Source organism: Nyctereutes procyonoides, unplaced genomic scaffold (assembly GCF_905146905.1).
Source record: "Nyctereutes procyonoides isolate TBG_1078 unplaced genomic scaffold, NYPRO_anot_genome, whole genome shotgun sequence".
NCBI lineage: Eukaryota > Metazoa > Chordata > Mammalia > Carnivora > Canidae > Nyctereutes > Nyctereutes procyonoides.
Genome location: NW_026575052.1, coordinates 34,715,394 through 34,738,478, shown reverse-complemented (window position 1 = coordinate 34,738,478; position 23,085 = coordinate 34,715,394). Strand labels below are relative to the sequence as shown.

The 23,085-nt window shown below is 35.7% G+C and overlaps 1 protein-coding gene across 1 annotated transcript in view; it reads left to right on the top strand.

The window, feature by feature from the left end:
* Nucleotides 1-23,085, top strand: part of CWC27 (CWC27 spliceosome associated cyclophilin) — a 194,801-nt gene that overhangs the window by 160,237 nt on the left and 11,479 nt on the right. The window contains exon 13 of the mRNA XM_055331789.1: nucleotides 4,302-4,405. Within this exon, the coding sequence (XP_055187764.1) occupies nucleotides 4,302-4,405 (104 nt within the window). The remainder of the gene's footprint in view (nucleotides 1-4,301; nucleotides 4,406-23,085) is intronic.

The window sequence follows — 23,085 nt, the reverse complement described above, 5'->3', positions numbered from 1 at the left end:
ATTACCTTTTAAAAATGAAAAAGGAGGGATCCCTGGGTGGCTCAGTGGTTTAATGCCTGCCTTCAGCCCGGGGCGTGATCCTGGAGACCTGGGATCAAGTCCCATGTCGGGCTCCTGCATGGAGCCTGCTTCTCTCTCTCTCTCTCTGTTTCTCTTATGAATAAATAAATAAAATCTTTAAAAAAATAAAATAAAATAAAAATTAAAAAGGATATGTTCGTATAGAGTGGGGTGACAGGAACCTTGACCATTCATGTTCTTTCCAGCCATTGTAGGCAAAGCCTAAAACTTTCAGGTTTCAACCTTGTACTCCCATTTCAAACATAGGAACCTTGTAAAGCCACATATTCTCAGATAGCCAGGTATCTAAATAAATATTGTGAAATGGAAAAGTGGTGATTATAAATGATCAAGATATCTCTTCTAGCATAGCATCTCACATGCTGACTAGCCAATCTGCTCAAAATTGTACACTGCCTATAAATAAGATATTTGGTCCACTAGTTGACTTCTGTAAGTAATCATACAGGACTCTGCTTATTTCAAATAATCTCTGAATCTTTAAGAACTAATAAAAGAAGATTATTAGAAATAAGAAGAAAAAGAGATGGTTCAACAATTTGAAAGTCAATTTTATACACCATGTAACACTTAGCATTCAATGAAATAAATCTCCTCAGCAGCCATTCATGTTGAAAAGCTAGAGGGAAGACCAAAATCCTTTATTTTTGGTGCTGCCATACATATCTATTTGAGAACATGCCATTTTAGGTGTATAAATAAAATAGGCAAAATAAAAGTAAATTAAAAAGCACAAGTCTATTTGGCTAAGTTAATCAGGGACTGCATTATAAATGACACCTAGTTACTGGTAAAAAAGGATCATCCATCAGTACTTAGCATGAAAATAATCATGGGGAAAGTTCTATAAGAAGTCAGCTATAGGAGAAATTATAAAGAACTAATCTGAGTAATTTTCAAAAGAAATGGCACATTAAATGAAATTAAGAAAAAGTACATTATTAACTTGTTTTCATGGAATCACAAAGTCCTTTGAATAGCAACTGTAGTCAGTATACTACCATAGCTACCCTAAGGACCACTCTTACTTAAGCATTCTTCTTTTTTGCCTCCTAGCGAATAATTATTAAGAACCATGTACTAATCAGTGTATTTGGTGGTAAACAAGGTGGACACATATCTGTCCTCTCTGAGCTACTGGGGAAAAGAGCCAGTTAAGTAATCCCAATAAAAGAAGGTGAGCATTATGACAGGTTAAGTATAGGGAACTATATAAATACGTATCAGTAAGACCTATCATGGCCTAAGAATCTGGGAAGGCTCCCCTGAAAAATGATTGGTCAGTTGAACTTTGAAGGTTGAACAGGAGATAGGTGGCCAGACAAAAGGAAGAGTATATAAGAAATATTTCATCTCTTTGCAAAAACTATAAGATATTAACTATAACAATAATATAAACTAAGAGAAAGATGAGGCTGGAGAGGTAAGCAGAAGCCAATTCATGCAAGGCATTTTTGAGCCATATTAAGAAATGTATTATATTTACCCTAAGAGCAATGGGGAGCCATTGAAAAAAGGAGGTGACATGATCTCATTTGCAGTTTGGAAAGATCCCTCCAACCTAGCTGTAGTATAGAGAACATACTGAAACCAGGACAGGAGTAGAGGTACAGAGGCCAGTTGAAGAGCCTCTTCTGTGTAGATACGCATGCACAAAGTCTACAAAGGCAGGGCCTCTTCAAAACAGTTTCCACTTGCTAGGAAGGCTCTCACAGTGCTGAAGAGCCATGCTCTAAGTAGTTGGCCATTCATTCCTTCAGCAAAAACTAGAAGGCTAACTCCCCTGCAGATGCCAAACAGAAATGTCTCTATGTAAATCCTATCTTCTTTTTTTTTTTTTTTTTTACTTGAGAGAGAAAGAGCAGACATGAGAGAGACCGCGAGTGAGGGGAGGGGCAGAGGGAGAAGCAGACTCCCCGCCTGATGTGGGGCTCCTTCCCAGGACCCCAGGATCATGACCTGAGCCAAAGCAAATGCTTAACCAACTGAGCCACCCAGGAGCCCCCAAATCCTATCTTCTTTACTCTGTGTTGTGCCCCATTATTTTTGTGATGTTTGCTTCTCTGCCTCGTGTCTTCCCTTGCCTTTAGAATGCAGCTAGAGAAAATCCAATCTCGAATACAGGAGAAGCTAAGAAAAGCCAAGAGGATGTTTTCTGTTTGTTAGAGGCCCCCTTCTCTGAGTAAATGCCAGTAGCAGGTTAATTGGCTCTTGCCACTTTCAACTCAAGGAAGAAGACCCAGGTCCCGTGTAATTTTCTAGGAAATTTTAAAATTTGATTCCACTAAGAAATCTACTTTGTTTTCATTTTCCTTTATGCCTTCAGAAAAGACATTTCCAAATGTACAAAAGTCCACCCTTAAAAATTGATGGGATTTACTTTAAGCTATAGATATAGAAATATGCATATGGAGATATATCTTATATAATATACATCAGATGTAATCTAAGCTCATACACATACACACAAAAACACCTCAAAAGCCTTGAAGGATATATACCAAAATGTCAACAATTATTATTCCTAGTGGTGGGATAATAGATATTTTTGTTTTGCTTCTCTTTGTTTTCTAGTATTTCTAAATTAAGCTTTTTTTATTATAAAGCAAATACAATAAAAGTTTGTAAGCACAATAGTCTTTTTTAATTAGTGAGGTTACAAAACAAGGGATGCCTTCTTTATCTGTTAAAACTGTTTGAAGAGCTTAGGCTTTTAATTACTGCTCTGGAAACAGATCAAATATCTAAACCCTAATGCACTATAGGCAGCCCTCAGAATCCCTCTGAGGATATTCTGTAGGAATTTACAGTGCTTCCCCCAAACTCCTCTCATTCAACAGCTATGGCCATATTTTCATCTGTTGTCCATGTGGGCATTAAATTTTACAGAACTTACAAAGCATATATAAGGCACTTTCACTATCATTTTTAGCAATAACTGCCTTTGTTTTGTTTTTTGCTCCTTGCACCACCTGTCTTGACTGAGCTTAAGTTCTGGACCACCAAAATCTACTTAATTTTTTCATGAACCATGGTCTCGATGGTATTTCCTAGATAAATTATGGAGCCTAGCAATTTATTGTGACTCTTTATATTTGTTATTTGCATACTGAACTATTATTATAATACCTTTTTCCTTCTGAAATATGAATATTTTAGTACTGAATTCAATATGTCAGGATCTTAATTAGATATACAGCTTTTTAGACAGGTAGTACTTCACCCCATTTCACAATTACATACTTTTTTAAGCTGTAGGATAAAAAAAAATTTGCCGACTTTTATTCTCTGCTCAAATTCTGGAGTCATCTGTTGAGTTATAGCCAGGGTGCAATGTGATTACAAAATTGTAGGCACTTGTTGTTTGTTACCCACAAAGGACATGGAAGACAAACAAGAATCAGAGATATGTCCCTTTTTTTAAAACCTGAAACATGATATTTATGTACCATTTCTTTTACTTAACAATAGAATGTAATGCTTCATGAATATAATTTTTAATAATAGTGTAATAGCATAGTCACTGCTTTTTAGCAAATTTATCTAGTTCATTACTGACAGACATTTTAACATGTTCCCACTCTTCTACTTGTATGAATACTGCTGCAGTGTACATCTTTTGCATAAGCCATTTTCTGTGTTTCATATTATTTTTCTTCATGTATTCTCAGGATTGAAGTGATTGAATCAAAGGGAATTATTTAAAGTTTGTGATAAATACAAATAGCTTCTAAAAATATCACTTCCATTTATCCATCTTCCAAGAGTTACTGTGTTCATCCATTCTATCTTCCTTAAAAATGAACTTTTTACATTTTTGGAAATTTGTTCAATGACAAATAGTATTTGTTATTGGTGTTTTAGCAGCATATTTTAGTGAAGTACCTCCTTTTCTGATGGACATTAAAAATTAGCCACTAATAAGCATGCATTTTAATGTTTAAGCATCTTTTATATAAGCAAATTTATGTTCCCCATATCAGGAAACGGTCACATATGTCTGAGAGAAAATGTCAGTGTAAATGCAAACAGGGCATTGTCAAAGTTTGTGAATATCAGTCACTGTTGGAATTTTGTTATATTTTCCTTCAAAATTAAAAATTTATTTAAGTGCTTTATGTGTTAGTGTTTCACATTTTATTTTCTACCAAACTTCAGTGTCTCTCGTAAAGTCCTATTTATCTTTATCAGAAAACTTAGCAATACAATTGTTATTCCAGACCCTGGCACTGCTGAACCAGTTTAAATCTAAACTCACTCAAGCAATTGCTGAAACTCCTGAGAATGATGTTTCTGAAGCAGAAGTAGAGGATGATGAAGGATGGTAAGGGCTTTTGATTCCTCTGTATTAATCGTGAACAGACAGGCTCAGAGCAGAGATGCTGTTAGGACATTCCTACTTTTTTTTTCCCTTCAGACTTCACCTTTCATCAAACCCTCGTCATCACAGGGCCTCAGCACCTTTTGACTTAATTTCACTTGAGTAAGCATTTATTGAGTGCTTGGTGTGTTCCCAGTATTATGCTAGCCAGCAGAAAATATATAAGAAATATGTGACACTCTCCCTGTCCTAAATAACTTTCTAATATTGTGGAAAAGATAAGATCCACATTAAACAGCTAGAAGGCAGCTTCAAAGATTCTAAATCATTAATGTTTTACACTTTCCCACAAACATTTTAGGACTCAGTAATACATTTCATAATCCTACTAAGTTCCTCTTAAAATTTATGACCTACAGGATCCTAGCAATTCATACATAGTCAACTTATTTTTTTCTTTGGCTATTTTTCAGCTTTTTAAGACACTGATAAGAAATAAAGGAATTAATGACTCGTACATGTCCTATCCTTAGCACTTTATCCTATAACGGCAAAAAGAAAAAAAAAAAAGGAATAAGAATTGTGCTTTCCCTTATCACACTCCTCTGTCCTCCAGTTGACTTCACATGTAGTATATTAGGACTCCCCACACCTAACTGCCCTCACCTCCCACTCCACCCTGGCTCGAACACATTGCTGCAAGCAAGCCAGTGGGTCACCCCCCACATATGACTCACCCTCTGGAGCCTCTGAACTGTCACATGTGCCATTACCCCAACCCAGAATCATAGCCTCACTCCTCTCTGCCAGACAGCATCTCTCTCCTATTTCAAAACTGCTCAACACTCCCATCCTCCAGGAAACCAGTCAGCAAGATTTGTTGAGCGCTCACAAATCTAGAGGGTGGAGGAAAGAAGGCTGGGACACACACTAAAAAAGACATAAAAACACTTATTAAGAAAGCATTTAAGTAAGATTCTACAATTCTACATAGCTTTAATCAAAAGGGCTGAGGGCATGATGATTAGAATGGAATGAATCCTACCTCCCCTAGGACCCTTAAGTATTTATATATTTCTCAATATATAGTTTCTGTATGATGTAGGTTATATATTTTTTTTAACCCTGAGACTTTTTTAATTGGTTTCTATTACTTTTGTGTATTTGTTTCTGCTTAAATTCAAAGTTGCTTAGAGGCAGAAACTGGCTTCTCCCATAGTCCTCTGACAAAGGGGAAGGCTCAGTGAGTATTGATTGACCCATACAGATAAATGCACATTACATAGAGGAACTTTCTGTTTTTTATACGACTGGACAGGTTTAGTTTTATTTTGGATTCCTTGAATGTCTCAAAATATCTTTCAAATGTTTTGGGTTCAGCCACCACACAAAAAAATGTTTTGCCAAGTCCTCTTCCCCTTATTTTTGAATCCATATGCATTTTTTAAGGAAATATGATCCATGTGTTTCTGATTCATTTACACTTAACTCATCAAGATGGTGTTTTGTAAGAGCAGTTTGATGCCCAATAAGTTTTTTTAACCTTTTTATAAGCCATTTAAGTCCTTTTTTATTGAACAGGAAAGTCACCAACAAATTTAAACCCAGAAGTTTCATTTGAAACTCATAACCCGCAGGATTCAAATTTACTTTTAACTTGGCAAGGCCATTTAACTTCCCAAGGTTCTTCCTAGCCACTTGGTTCAGTATTCTCTCATTGTGAATTCCTCATTAGCTTCAGATGTCAATTAGTGTTTTTAAAATTGTCATTCTTGCTTTTGTTGTGATTTCACAGTACAATCTATGTTCTAACATCCTCATTAGAAAGTAAACAAATGGAAAAACTTTACCAGATGGTAAAATCAATGGTCAGTGATGTTGACCACTTCTCCATCTGGGGAACAAAAATAAGTGGTAAAGGAAGGGTAAATAAGGTAAGGACACATTACCGAGTCTTCAGGGGGTTCATTTCTACCCTCTATTGCAGTCTCTTAAACAGAAAGTGAGAACTGTAAACTATGTACCTACACATTTTTTGTATTTGTCTTATCCGAATTCTAATAAAATACCTTTAGTGTTCAAGGCACGACACAGAATCATACAGAATACATGGGACCTTTTTTATTGCAATATAGACTTTGAAATTTTGTAACCTGATAAGCAGCAACATCCTTTCTGTTCATCAATACACCCATTCAACTGTATCAGGTCTCTGGTGATTTAGATCATCTCTCATAAAGTATATTCCACTCAGAAAAGAAGTCTTGTATTCAAAATGATTTATGGCAAATATTATGAGTGCATGGCATGTGCATGTGTGTTATGCATAAATTACATGGTTACCAGACTATTTTGTAGGTCACGGTTACCGCTTTTCTAAGAAGTGAAAGTCAGCCAGTGCTGTACTACACTGTCAGGGTCTGTTATCTGAGGTAAAATGATTGCTTCTCAGACATTTTTATGTGTCCGCATGAGTGACCACACATTGAGGGATCATTTTCATTTTCTGTCAAGATAGAAACCATTACCAATTTGTTATGTTTTCTTTTACTTGGCAAACTATTCTATTCGCATTTTTGGCTGAGCTGCCGTATTGGCATGGTATACAACAGACATTTGGGTACCATTCAGCAGCATTCTCCTTTTTATGCAAAAAAAAAAAAAAAAGTGGGGGGGAAAGAAAGAAAAGAAATATGATTCTATTGTAAACACTGTATATGGTGTTTGATAATTATTCCCAGATTTCACTGTCTAACAAGACATTTAAAGAAGTGTTATTCGTAGATCTAAGCTGAAATGCATGATAGAAATTTTTCACTCCAAATTATTAGGATTCTTCCTTTGTTGGGATATATGCTGCCAATATTTGGTGGCAGTGATGGCTCCCAGATTCCAGCGTAGCAACTAAAGTAGCCTCTTTGCCACTACATTCCTTCATCCCACAGCATCACACTCTTATAGCTTTAGAATCTTTCTTCAAGCATGGACTTCATAAAATCAATTAGATACAGGGCAGGAGTCATCGGCCAACAGATTCATATGACCATGTGGATGAAGTCCATATGCCATTTGGGGTTTGGTTAGATAAACCTTGGTTAGCTCCCAAAAAAGTTTTGAGAGAGCTGTGTCTGACAAGATAGTAGAAAGACATAAAAAAGAAAGCCACCTGCTCCTACAGAACAAAATCAGATCTCCAAGGAGAGAAGAAAATTTAAATCTATGAGAATGGAGTGTGATCCTGTGATCTATGTTCCATTGAAATCTTTTCCAGATTGTTAAATCTAAGATTAACCTAATACTTTACAACAAATATACATGATAAAATAATCAACAATATAAAATATGTCTGCCTTGCTCCCTCCTTCTCTTCTCATCTCTCTCCCCTCTACCACTTTCCATAGTACATACAGTATCCAGTATCATAAGAATTAGAGAAACACTAACAATTGCATGGTTGCCTCAAGTAAGTATTTTTATTACATAAAGGAAAGATGTTCACTATAGCAGAACCAGAATACAGACCCCTCAAAGAAAGTAAATAAACATCACCTGTAATCCCAAACTCAACAATAAATACTATTAATTTATACCCTTCCAGATATTTTTATGCCTATACATATTTTACACAGAAATGAGATCATATACTTGCTTTTTTCCCCTTCACAGTATACGTAAGTACTTTTCCTTGCCATACATAACTTTATGACTAATTTTTCTATGTTTGTATTATGGCCACATAGTATTTAATTATATGATAAACCATAGTTTACTTGATCACCCCTGTGTTGGATATTTAGGCTCTTTCCAGTTTTTATAATTATATACAACACTGTAATGAACATCCATGTGTCTTCATCATTGCCATTTTTTTCCAGATCAATTCCAAAACTGGAATTTCTTAGTCAGTGGGTATGCATATTAGGTTTCTGCTAAATATTTTCAAGTGGCCCTCCCAAAATGTCACTCCAGTTTATATTCCCATGTAAATCTCATTTTTATGACTTGTTTTTAGGGCTGTTAGAATCTCAAGAATTAATTAAGGTACTTTGCAGTCCTTAGGGAAAGAGAATAACATTTTAGCTTTGTACTTGTAAAGTTTTAAGAAATACAAACACAGTCTGGTTTGCTTCTGTTTTTAATAAACTGGTACAGATTTCATCATGACTCCTCAACATCCTCAGGTATAAGTGGTTTTGTTCTTGGTTCTAAACAAATTCTCCTTCTAAGATAGATAATCTTATAGGTTAGAACTTTTGGATCTAGATTATTTTTTCGTTTGTTTTTTTCAGTTTTACTACTGCACCTGGACTTGCATCAAAAATTAGTTTGTCAATCAGTCACAGTTTGTTTGTGTTAGAGATTAGAGTTCAAGAACCAAGATTTAGCATGAAGTAGATTTCAAGTGTTCCTCTATAATTAGCATAGTGTGGGCGTAACCAGTACCAGTTGTCTGAGTATCCAAAACTGTGAAAATTTAATAATGTGAATGTAAAAGTAATTTTTTAAAAAGATTTTATTTATTTATTCATGAGAGACACCGAGAGAGAGAGGCAGAGACATAGGCAGAGGGAGAAGCAGGCTCCATGCAGGGAGCCCGACATGGGACTCCATCCCAGGACTCCAAGACCACGCCCTGGGCCAAAGGCAGGCACTAAACCACTGAGCCATCCAGGGATTCCCCCCTGTAAAAGTAATTATTGAGTGTTAGCCCCATTTAGAACCATTTAAGATACCTTTGAAGGACGTAGCTTCATCTCATTGGCAAAGCTTTTAACACCTTTTATATATAACACATACTATAATTTGTATACGGTTTAGTGGTGTATCAAGTAAAGGATGCAATAACTACAAATGAATATTTTAATTACAGTCTGCACTTCATCCCATCAGGATGGTGCCAAGCACAGCCATGGGTAATAAGTTAGTGTAGACAAACCTAAATACAGGTAAAAGGACACATGCTGAGAGAGGAGTGAAAGCCCACATTAGCCAATTGAGAGATTTTCTTTACCCATTACGTTAGCTAGGATAACAGGTCTCAATTTTTTTGTCTCTGGATCCCTTTATACTTCCAGAATTAGTGAGGACTCCAAAGAGCTTTTACTTGTATAGAATATATCCACTGATATTTATCTTATTAGAAATTAAAACTAAAAAATTTAAATCACTTAAAAATAACAATAAACATATGTCATGTTAACAATAAACAAAATTTTTACAAAGAATCACTTTATTATCTATCATAGGAGAAAATCTAGTAAGAAGAGTTGCATTGATTTCTTTTTTTTTTTTTTTTTTTTTTTTTACATAACTCCAATGTCTAACATAACAGGAGCAGCTGGATTCTCATCCAGCTGTTCTGATCCCACACATCATGTATTCTGTGAAGAATTCTGTACATTGATAGGATAAGAATGAAAAAGGCAAATAATGTTTTAGTATTCATATAAAATAATTGACATTGGAGACACAGAGATCCCCAAGTCACACTTTGAGAATTGGTGGATTAAAGCATTTTTAGCCGTTGTGTCATTGTGTCATGATGATTCTTTTTTGTTAAATGTAATAACGCAATCTGTAGGTCCTGGGAAGCTTTATTTCAGCTTCCTGGTTTGTGATCATTGTTCTCAAGCAGTACCAAAGTAATTCTTTCTGAATTAAATGTGCCCAACCTATTGGTCTAGACCTGCTTACAACATAATTCTTACCATGCCCACAGCAACTCCAAACTGGTCCTTAACTTTTTTTTTTCTTTTTCAGAAATGTTTTGTAATAGGCCTCATTTGTTTTAGACCAGTTTTAGACTCACAGCAAAATTGAGCACCAAGGGATCCCTGGGTGGCGCAGCAGTTTAGCGCCTGCCTTTAGCCCGGGGCACGATCCTGGGGACCCGGGATCGAGTCCCACGTTGGGCTCCCGGTGCATGGGGCCTGCTTCTCCCTCTGCCTGTGTCTCTGCCTCTCTCTCTCTCTCTCTCTCTGTGACTATCATAAAGAAATAAAAATTTAAAAAAAATTGAGCACCAAGTATGAAAAGTTTCCATATTCCCTTGTCTTCCCTCCCCTCTCCAACACACGGCCATCTTCCACTATAGATACCCCCCACCAGAGAGGTACATTTGTTACAAATGATGAACTTACATTCACACATCATTGTCTCTCAAAGGCCAGAGTTCACACTACGGCTCACTCTCAGTGATATATATTCTCAGGTTTGGGCAAACGTATAATGACATGTGCCCACCATTGCAGTACCATACAGAATAGTTTCACTGCCCTCAAAATTCTCTGTGATCATTCTGTACATCTCTGACTTTCTGGCTAATGCTGGCAACAGCAGATGATATTATAGTGTGCATAGTTTTGCCTTTTCCAGAATGTCATATAGTTGGAATCAGAGTATGTAGCTTTCAGGTTGGCTACTTTCACTTAGTAATATGCATTTATGGTTCCTCCACATCTTTTTATGGCTTCATAGCTCTTTTTTGGGTGCCAAATAATATTCTGTTATCTCTATGTAGCACAGTTTACTTATGCGTTCACCTATTAAAGGCATCTCAATTGATCCCAAGTTTTGGCAGTCATAAACAGAGCTGGTGTAGACATCCATGTGTAAGTTTTTGTGTGGACATAAGTTTTGGGGCAAATACCAAAGAGCATGATTACTATATCATAGGTAAGAGCATGTTTAATTTTGTAAGAAACTACAAAACTGTCATCCAGTGGCTTGACCACTTTGCATTCCCACTGCAATGAATGAGGGTTTCTGTTGCTCCACTTCCTTACTAGCATTTGGTGTTCTCAGTGTTTTGGATTTTGACCGTTCTGGTAGGTGTGGAGTGATAGTTCATTGTTATTTTAATTTACAGTTTCTCAATGACCTATGATGTTGATCATTTTTTCACATGCTGTTTGCCATCGCTGTATGTATTTTGGTGAGGTGTCTGCCAAGGTTTTTTGCTCACTTGTTTAATCAGATTGTTTATTTTCTTATTATTGAGTTTTAAAAGTTCTTTGTATATTCAATACAAATATTTTGTGTCTTTTGTAAATATTTTCTCCCAGCCCATGGCTTGTCTTTTTATTCTCTTGACGGTTTTTCACAGAGCATAAGTTTTTAATTTCAGTGAAGTTCGACTTATCCATTGTTTCTTTCATGGATCATTCCCTTGGTTTTGCATCCAATAGCCAAGGTCATCAAGGTTTTCTCCTATATTATCTTCCAGGAGTTTTATACTTTTGTGTGTTGCATTTAAGTCTATGATCCATTTTTTAATTGAAGTATAATTAACATACAATGTTCCATTCGTTTCAGGTATTTGACATTGATTCATCAGTTCTCCACATTACTTAACCCACGATAAGTGTAGTCATCATCTGTCACCACACAATGTTGCTACAGTATTATTGACTATATTCCCTGTGCCGTACTTCTCATCTCTGTAATTTATTTACTGTTTACTTTGGTCTCTCATCCATTTTGAATTACTTTTTGTGAAGTCTGTAAGGTCTGTGCATTTTTTTTTTTAGATTATAAAAAACTTCCTCTTTAATCAAGGCTTTTAAACATGGAACAGATTCCTTGAATAAAATGAAAAGTCTCCAATATATTGAAATATAAACCACAATACATACAATACCTGGCAGGAAAAAAAAAAAACTGCAAGTTTACACAATCCCCGTGACAGCCATGGCCTATCGTCAGATGCTTCCTCTATGTACCAAGTGTGCTCTGCTGGGTACACAGCTCAGCTGAGGCTACAGCCCAAAGAGCGCTCAACTGGCCGGGCCATGGTGCTGTTGGCTCTGCTCAAGCAAAACAGTCAGCAGCACAAACGGTGTACTGAACATCCTTTAAATATCAAAGTGAGAAAACAAGAAGGCAACATAATGATGTTATCAGGAAGATTTATTTTTATTTTTATTATATTATTTATATTTTATTTTTATTATAGATTATAGATAAATTATAAATTATTAATACTTAATAGATTTATTTTCTTATTTATTTATTTATTTATTTATTTATTTATTTATTTATTTATTTTGCTGTGGATGTCAGGTTTGATCGGGTTGGTAGTGAAATGAACTAGAGAGGCCAGGCAAAGGTGGGTGAGGCAAGCTTTAATGGAAGTGCTGTCGCGGGAGGAAGACCAGGAAGTGGCACGGGGATAACACCCACAGGCCTTTCTAGGGAAGGGTAGGGTGGTGTCGGTGTAGGGTGATAGCTGCTTCTGTCTATATATGGTACGGAGTTAGGTAAGGTGGGTTTCTGTTTCCTGTAGGTCCTATCTCCCCATGATGATGGATCCTTGGTGGTCGGCCGGTAGCGGCCAAGTCCTGAGGCAAGGGTGACAAGGTGGTTGGTGCTCCCGACCCCTCTGGATCCCATGGGCCCAACAGTGGAGTGTTTACATTTTCACAGACTTTTTGGTTTTAGCAAAAGTCCACAGAGTTACTTTAATGTACAATCTCATCCTTTCTTTTAAAACTACCTGTTAAGTATATTTTTAGCCAATTATCAATTATTCAGATTAATAAGATTATAAAAATAACTGACAAGAGTACAAGTCACCTATACTTGACTTTAAAGTAAATATACCTATTTTTTAATGCTTGTTGCTCATATTCTACTGGCAGCAGGAGATAAAGGTGGCTCTGAATCCAGCCAATTCATTCTTGAAGCAGATATTTGCAAGTGCTAAATTCCAGGTACCCTATTAGAACCTTAATGATATCTTCCCACATTGAACCCTCAGAGGGCTCATAGGTTAGAGACCAGCTATGGTGGATTTGTTTCTTAAAACTCCATCAGATAATTAGTGTTAGTCCCATTCTATAAATGAGGAAACTGTGGCTCAGGAAATTAGGGTTTTTTGCCCAAAATCACACTGTAATAAATGGTGAGGCTCTTGGTCACACTTAAAAGTCCATGTTCCCTCCAGAACAGTGATTTCAACATGGAGTCATAATTAATAGAATGAAAGTGGAAAGGAAAATCAACCTCACTTTCAAAAAGACCTTTGATCCTAAATCATAGTATCTGGCCTTCTGGAGCTGGTTACAGCATATACCATCCATTCTCATCTTTGGAATACTTTCCACTTTCCTCTAAAGAAATATACTACCACGGAGGCTCTGCCATCCTACATATTGAATTATCTCTTAATTATACAGAGAGCTGTTAAATCAGACTGAGCAAGCAACCTCTATTGCAAGCATCAATTTCTTCACCTGTAGAGATAACAATATCTACCTCAAGGTTATTAGAATTAAAGGAGAAATGCACGTAAAGCAATTATAAAGTTACAAAGTGCCCAACTCTAAGGTAATGCTCAGGAAATATTAGGTGTGAGAGAGGGAGGGGCATGCATGGTACTGGGGTAATACTTTCCCCCTGACAAATTACTCAAGCAGCACAAAATAAACATTCTAAATTAAATTGACAAACTGTTATATACTCATCTTGATGTAATAATATCAAAGATAAGATGAAAAGGCAGGTGCACCTGCGTGGCTCAGTCAAGTGTCTGCCTTCAGCGTGGGTCATGACCCCAAGATCTTGGGATCAAGCCCCACATCATGCTCTCTGCTCAGCAGGAAGCCTGCTTCTCCCTCTCCCTCTCCCTCTGCCACTACCCCTGCTTGTGCTCTCTCTCTCTGTCAAATAAATAAAAATCTTTTAAAGAGGGAGGGAGGGAGGGAGGGAGGGAGGAAGGAAGGAAGGAAGGAAGCAGCAAATATGAATTTACCTCAGTTACGTTGTCTGTGACCTCAAAGGAATGTAAATATAGCCATTAAATCTGGTAGTTGCACTCAATGGTTCTATTTTTAAATGTCTTGAGAAAAGGAGAAAAGTATTATAAAGCAGTTTATTTAGCTGTATCCAAATTATAAAATCCTAAGGCTCCCAGAGTGTAGCTAATGTAAATTTAGCATTCATAGAGAAAGAAAAGAGTGGACAAGATTACCTTTTCTATGCTGGGAATACACATCATAGATTATGGACTTGGATTCTCTCAAGAATCTATCTTTTTTTTTTTCTCTTTTTTTTTTTTTTTTTAGCTGACAGCATTTTGAAACAGAGAAAGGCCCTATAGGCATAAGTAGTTCATTTTTATTAGAAAATTTAAGGAGCCAAGGTCCTTGGGATTAAGCACAATGTAGTAAAAAAGTTATTTCACAATGGGAGTTACGGATAGCAACCAAGCCAGTACAAAATGAAAGTTGCCATTGTACACAGGCAATCAAGAAAATATGAAAAAAGTTAAGTGATGCTTAAAGTGGGAATGAAAAACCCAAATACTAAGATTCCAGGTGAAATTTAGTGAAAGAAGATGCAAAATTTGTACATAGTTGCTTGTGTTTCTATAAAAACATTTTGATTTGTGTCATTTTCTTTCATAGAATTATTAGATGAAATTAATACTAACATATTGATTTTTCAAATAACCTAATTTGTATGTATAATACAATTTAAAAAAACATTGAAAAAAGACAGGAAGGAAAAAAATGGTAATTTCATACCCCCCAGAGAATCATCATTAATGGTTCTAACTTCATATGTATATTACACCTTTCTCAAGGATGGAAAAACTTATTCAACTTTTCATTGTAAGTCTTTCATGAGTGAATAATCCAACAGTTACATATTTTGTAAGTGCACTATTTCCTTAGATTAAAGGAAGTGAAACTGCTGAGTCAGGTATAGTTTTGTTTGTGCGTTTGTTTTTTAACAAGGTATAATTTACATATAAGAAGTTGCATAGTTATTTGTTCATCTTGATTAGTTTTACAAATTGTATACACCCATGTAAAAACTACCAAAACAAGATCTAGAACATATACATCACCCCTGAAAGTTCCCTCGTGCTGCTTTTAACCAGGTCTTTCCCCAGATCATTCTGATTTTTGTCGGCTCAGGTGTGTCTTGATAACATCTCTGCTAGATTGCATTCCAGAAAATTAAATCATTTACCTGTACCAGCAATGTATGAAGTTGCTGGTTTCTCCTTACCCTAAATATTATGTATGTGTATGTTGTAATATATCGCAGATAACAGATAAAGATACATTAATCTTTGGCAGCTCCTACTTTGTATTATATTTTTGTATTTCTTTGTTTACTGGTAAAGAAACAAAGTAAACATTTTGAATATGTTAACTGCCCATTTACATTTCATCCTTTTGGTGGTGGTGGTTAATTGTATAGTATGATTATGTATTTCTTGCTGATTTACAAAATCTCTTGAATATGAAGGATGTTTTTTGTTTTAAATATTTTTACTAGTTTGTCATAACAATTTGTGTTTTTATTTTTATTTTTTTTAAGATTTTATTTGTTTATTCATGAGAGACACAGAGGGAGAGAGAGAAAGAGAGAGACAGAGGGAGAGACAGGCTCCATGCAGGAAGCCTGACGTGGGACGCGATCCCGGGTCTCCAGGGTCATACCCTGGGCTGAAGGCGGCGCTAAACCGCCGAGCCATCCGGGCTGCCCCGTCATAACAATTTGTGAAGAGTTTGTTTTGTTTTTAACATGAAGTTTTCAGTGTGCGTTGCTAAATCCACCAATCTTTTTCTTCATGTTTGTGGCCTGGTGTCATTCTTCAGTTTTTCATAATCCCAGGATTATATAAATACCTACTTACATCTTTCCCTAGTATTTTTATAATTTCATTTTTATTTTTAGTTGAGATCTTTACCTGGAATTATTTGGTGTATGATGTTAAGTTACTCTTGCAACTTTTTCTTCTAAATTGCTAACTTCCACAACTGAATAATCCTGTGTTTTCTCCCACTGATATGAAACATGTCCTTTATCATAGAGTAAGGTTTTAGGAATATTTTTGGGTCAGTTTCATTATTTTACATGAATTTTTTCTGTCTATTCCTATGTCAGTACTTAACTAATAAATTATTGTAGCCATATAATACTACTTAATATCTGGTAAGCAATTTGGACCTTTATTGTTCAACACATATTTTTACTTTAAAAGTTTAAGCCTCTGAATAATGTGCTCCATTCTTATTTTCTCTGAGTTAACCACACCTGGAAAAATCTTAGACAACTGACCATGGAATCAATAAAAAGGCCCCATTATTTAACAGGTGGCCACTACCTGAATTGCAGCCCTAGTGCCAAGAAGGAAATAATCAGTCTTTAGACAAACTCCCTACCTTCAAAGTAATGGAAAAGATTGCATGTGGAAAATAAGTAGCATGAGGAATAAAAAAGAACAAAATCTAGGATATTTGATTGCCATTTTATAGTATAGGTTTATATTTTTTTTATGAGAAGTTTGATCAGAATTTTTTTCCATCTCCCTGATACTGAGCAAAAAAGCACAAAGGATTAACAAAGTCATACAGTAGATAACACTTTTATTTTACATGATGTCAATCCCCAGGACATCTAGGATGGCCATATATAAATACAAGCCACAAAATCTTCCAAAGACATTTGTTAATAATATTCCTACCATTTTGAATTATTAACGTCCCTTATCCTCTCTGGTATTGATGCAGATAATCAAGTTAAATATAATAATAATGTTCTGTTCTTTGTGTGCATTCTTTTGTGCAGCTAATTCAGTTGGCCATGATATGTAGAATTTGGGCTTGAGCTGATTTTTGGTATATCTAAAAGGTGTAAGAAGAAGCTCGCTCATACTGAACATTTATAAAGCACTAGTCCTTTTCAAACATATAAGCTAGATGTTATTCTTATGCTGAATCATATGGGAAGAATCTGAGGCACAAAAAGGTTAAATAACTTTGGTCAAGATCTCCTAGCTAGGAAGTGGTAGATCTCAAAAATAGCTAATCATGCTTGGCTCAATAGTTTTTATGTTGCGTGTGTGATTTTATATTGTAACAATTCCTCTAACTGAAGTAGCCTACGTATTTTTCATATTTGCTTATAAAGCAGTGTTTTTATTTTTTAAACTGTAGTAACAAGGCCAAACAAGTGACTTCAGGACTTTATTATAAATATTTGGTCAGGTAGCCCAGGTGGCTCAGCAGTTTAGCGCTGCCTTCTGCCCAGGGCATGATCCAGGAGTCCCCAGATCGAGTCCCACGTCAGGCTCTCTGCATGGAGCCAGCTTCTCCCTATGTGTCTCTGCCTCTCTCTCTCTCATGAATAAATAAAATCTAAAAAATAATAAAGGCGGATAGACAATTTTTTACCAAAAACTTATTTTAATTTTTTTTAAGATTTTATTTATTTATTCATGAGAGAGAGAGAGAGAGATATTGAGGCAGAGACACAGATAGAGGGAGAAGCAGGCTCCTTGCAGGGAGCCCGATGTGGGACTCGATCCCGGGTCTCCAGGATCATGCTCTGGTCTGAAGGTGGTGCTAAACTGCTGAGCCACCCAGGGATCCCCAATCCCCCTTTAAATCATGGCAGATATTAAGTCCGTGTCCTTAATATTATAAACTCTATATTATTTGAATAATTAAAATTCGGAAAGCTATTTAAAAGTTTAACTTAAACAAGAAGTCCCTGCCACATTTACTCATAATTTTCCATGGGAATATAAAGAGTAGAGTGGTTATTAGTATGGGATTTGGAGTCAGACCTGATTTGAATCCCCACTTGGAAATTTACTAGCTGTGTGATTTCAAGCAAATTGCATAACTTTTCTAATCCTGTTCCTTAAACTGTAATCTAAGGATAATAATAATACCTTCTGATAGGTTGGTTTGTGGATTAAATGAAATACTTTTTTTTTTTTAAGATTTTATTTATTTATTCATGAGAGACACAGAGAGAGAGGCAGAGACACAGGCAGAGGGGGAAGCAGGCGCCATGCAGGGAGCCTGACGTGGGACTCGATCCCGGGTCTCCAGGATCACACCCCAGGCCAAAGGCAGACGCTCAATGGCTGAGCCACCCAGGTTGCCCAATTAAATGAAATACTTTTTTTAGAGGATTTAGCAGGGTGTCAGTGCTCAATACATTTTTTAGGTATTCTCATTTCTTATTTTGTCATTAGTTTTGAAAACTAATTTCGCTATATTTGATGGTCAGTAGATCTATCAAAATAATGATTAGAATTTATACCATTTCTAAAAAAAAAACGTTTATACCATTTCTATAATGCTTGACAGCTTTTTATGACCTTTTCTTAATTAACCCAAACTATAATAAGTTGCAGTAGTTTTTAGTTTCTGTCATAATTCTTTCTAAGATAAATAAATTTGAGATTTGATGTTTTGTGGTGAACATGAATGCCTCATGAATGAAATACAATTTTTTTTTCCTTGAGGCTGGTATTAAAACAAGGGGTGGGGTGGGGGGGTATATCAGTTGAAAATAGAATTTAAATATAATGCACAAACACATCACTTTAGAGAGCATGGGATTATAAGCTCAATATATCGTAAATATTTTCTTCCATTCCACTCTTAGGCAAGTTCTAAGGTAGTGATAAAAATGAAGTAAGAAGGAATATGATTATAGATCTCATTCCCTAATTACTGTTCATTTTCTAAAGGACTATAAATAATGCTGCAGAAGACCAATGAGGTTTGTCATAACTAAGAGCTGACTGTGGAAAGGTGGTTATTTTATTTCTAAGCTCTCTCTCTGTCCAATCCCTGAAGTCACCTCTTTTTCTGCTTTTTTCTTCTAAATAAAGAAAACTCTTCTGTATAGACTCTACTTTCATACAGTTTGACCTGAAATAAATTTCTACACATTAGGTAAGTTTGCTTTGTTCACGGATTTGTTCTCAGAGAGACGGGCAGATAGCCATGTACACCAGCTGCTTACAGGCCTTTTTGACTGAGAACTCCATCTTCCCAAGTTGTTTTGTTAGTTCACCAGCCACAGATTAAATGTTACTGGCTGAGCAGTTGGTTAAACCCCAGGGCAGGTGTAAGAATGCATATTACAGATTTATTCTGGAAAGCCTCTTAAATCCTTCCACCTGTGTCCTCCTGAGTGTGAAGCATGCTAGATAGGGAAGAAAGCTGAGAAATTATTCCCATGCTGATGAAGATATTTTAAAAATTACATCTTTCACTTTTGCTCCAATAATACTCAATGCTTATTAACAACATTCTATAATATGAGGATTATTTTTTTTCTTTTTAAATGAGGGAAGCAAATCGTTTTTTAAGAGTTGGCTTTTCAAACTCCAAACCAATGGAGAAATATTAACATTCATTCAAAATTCAGAACAAAGGAAGTGTTCCCATGTTAACGATGAACAGAAAAAGAAATTCCACTAGTGTTCATCTTTGTTTTCTTTTTCCATGGACTAGCATCTCTTCTAGTTTACCTAATGTTCTGTTTTCCTATACTTATCTTCATTTGTATTTCAAATATTTAAAAATATATTTTTTTAATTTTTCATTTCTATTGTCCTCCTACTGTCAATTTTTAAATCTCCTAAGTTTTGGACGTTTCTGTCTGCATTTTTCTCTGCTTCCTTTGTCACTGTTTCTGTTTCCCATTTTGAGTCTTCTTTTGTTCTCTTCCTCCTTGATTTCTTTCTCTTGTATAGCTATCTAATTCATGTTGAAAAAGATCCACACTATTTTCATATGGAATGATAGTTTAACCCTTTAACTTCTTAATTCCTAAAGAAGCTTTAAACATTTGTGAAAAGAGAATCCTAAGTTACTTGTAATCAGTGATGGAGAAGTGTTCTAAATTTAAAAGTTCATAAGGTTTTTTCCTAAATATTACATTTTGATAATTAAAATGCTGTCAGAATGAATCATCTGATGTCTTAAAATATATTCTAGAAATCATATGAAAACGTCAAAACGTTTAAACAAAACTGTCATTTACATTTTAAAAGGTATCAAAAGTAAAATCACAGAAGAAAAATAGTTGTAATATTTGGGGTTGATAATGTCATTATTCTCTATATGGCTAGTTTTGATTAATTCATTTGAAGTAAAACTGAAAGTTTATTATTAGATATAAGATATTACATATACTTATATCTAATAAAGTATATATTAGATATAGTTTCTTAGAATTGTTATAAGTACCAAATGTTTAACATAGTTACCCAGATTCTCCAGAAATTATTTTTATCTCTATTTTTCATTAGCAGCAAAAGTACCTGTAAAAGTATCTGTCATCTTTAGGCTTCCAAAGTTTCTAGACTATGAACTGGGAGGCAGGCTTCAGTTTGATAAATAAGTTCACTAGCTTCTCTTTAGTTACTTATATCTAAAATGGATTGAAGGGAAAGCAAGTCATTTGCTGATCTAGAAAATCCAGTTATCTATCAAAAGTTCTAAGACTTCAGTATTGTGGCCAGATACAAAATAAGTACACAAAAATCAGTATCAGTTAATCAATCAGTGCTCTGAAATAATCACTTAGAAAATATATTTTTGGGGGAGGGGAAGGGAAAAAAAAGAAAATATATTTTTAAAGATTTTTATTTATTTGAGAGAAAAAGGGGACAAGTAGGGGAGGCAGAGGGAGAGAGAGAAAAGTAGACTCCCCACTAAGCAGGGAGCCCGATGTGAGGCTCCATCCCAGGACCCTGAGTTCATGACCTGAGCCAAAAGCAGATACCTAACCAGCTGAGCCACCCAAGTGCCCCCAAAACATGTATTTTTAAATTAAGAAAACACAACCTGTTTTATGGCTAATAGATAGGTATACTATGTATCTAGAATGCTTAATTTTTTTTTAATTTTTATTTATTTATGATAGTCACACAGAGAGAGAGAGAGAGGCAGAGACACAGGCAGAGGGAGAAGCAGGCTCCATGCACCGGGAGCCCGACGTGGGATTCGATCCCGGGTCTCCAGGATCGCGCCCTGGGCCAAAGGCAGGCGCCAAACCGCTGCGCCACCCAGGGATCCCCTAGAATGCTTAATTTTTAACAAAAACCAAATTATCTCAAAATTAATCATGAACCTAACATCCAAATAAAAATACCAGCTGAAGGAGGAAGAAAAATATGCATGAAAAAATAGCCAAGAATTTATTTAATAAAAAGAGTAGGAAAGCATAACTTCTCACTCCTTAGGTATGGGCTGTGCATAGTAAGTTCCCTCCAGAGTACAACATGGAAAGCAGCGCAGGGAATATAACTTTAAGGGTGGAGAAAAGTGACAAGCACTCAGTAAGGTGATCAAAGTCAACATCAGCATCATTAATCATGTCAATAGCATTTACCTGTATATAATGTAATGAAAATTGCACTTTACATTGTGGTCTTTCTCCCAATAGCCCATAAGGCCACTCTGATCATGAGAAAAACATCAGATAACTTTCAATAATGTAGGCATCCTTCAGAATACCCAACCAGTATGCCTCTAAACTGTCAAAGTGATCAAAACAAGGAAATTCTGAGAAATCACCATAGGCTAAGAAGAGCCTAAGGAGACATGACAACTAAACGTAATGTGATACCCTGAGCAGGATCCTGGAACAGAAGAAGGGACATTAGGTGAAAGCTAAATCTATTAGTCTCCTAGGGCTACCATAACAAAATACCACAGACTAGCGGCTTAAACAATACAAATTTATTTTCTCATAGGTTTAGAGGCTAGAAGCCAAAGATGAAGTGTCAGCAGGGTTGATTTCTAGTGAGACCTCTTTCCTTGGCTCACCGTTAGCCACTTTCTCATTGTTATCACATGGCATGTGCTCCTAGTGGTTCTTCCTCTTTTAAGGATACTAGTGCTCTTTGGATTAAGGCACACCTTCTGGAGCTCATGGAAGCCTTTTTTAAATTGAGGTATAATTAACATATAAAATACTAGTTTTAGGGATCCCTGGGTGGCTTAGCGGTTTGGTGCCTGCCTTTGGCCCAGGGTGTGATCCTGGAGTCCCCAGATCGAGTCCCACATTGGGCTCCCTGCATGGAGCCTGCTTCTCCCTCTGCCTGTGTCTCTGCCGATCTCTCTCTCTCTCTCTCTCTCTCTCTCTCTCGCTCTCTCTCTCTCTCTCTCTCTGTCTTTCATGAATAAATAAAATCTTAAAAAAATAAAATAAAATACTAGTTTCAGATGTGCAATGTAATTATTCAATGTTTGCATGTATTGCCAAATGACATTTTTATCTTAAATACTTCTGTAAAGGCCATATTTTCAAATGCAGTCATGTCAGGAGTTAGGTCTTCAACTTATAAATTTGGGGGAACAAAATTTAGTCCATAACACTAAGGAAACATAAATAAACTATGGATTTAATAATAAGATATCAATATTGGTTCATTAAGTGTAACAAATGTTCCATACTAACATGAGAAAATAATAATAGGGAAAATTGATTTGGGAGTATAAGGGAACTGTCTGTACTATTTTTCTGTAAATCTAAACCTCTTGAAAAAAAATCTATTTTAAAAAATAAATTTTGAGAAATTTTTTTTAAGAGTAAGAAGGTAATGGTCTTTCCTAGTCAAATGCCAAAATTATGATAATTAAATCAGTGGGATGGGATACTGTATAGAATGGATTATTCTAGAAAAGTTGGAACAATGAGGTAGCCACTTGGAAAAAAATAATTAAATTAGAACTTTATCTAGCCACATAAACTAAAAAAAAAATCTAAATTGATAAAAGATTAACAAATGAAAAAGAGAACTGTGAAAGTGCTGTTGAAAACATAGGTGGATATTTACATGGTATTAATGTGTAGAAAGACTTAACCATGACTGTAAAGACCACAAAGGAAGAGGCTGCTCACAATGACTA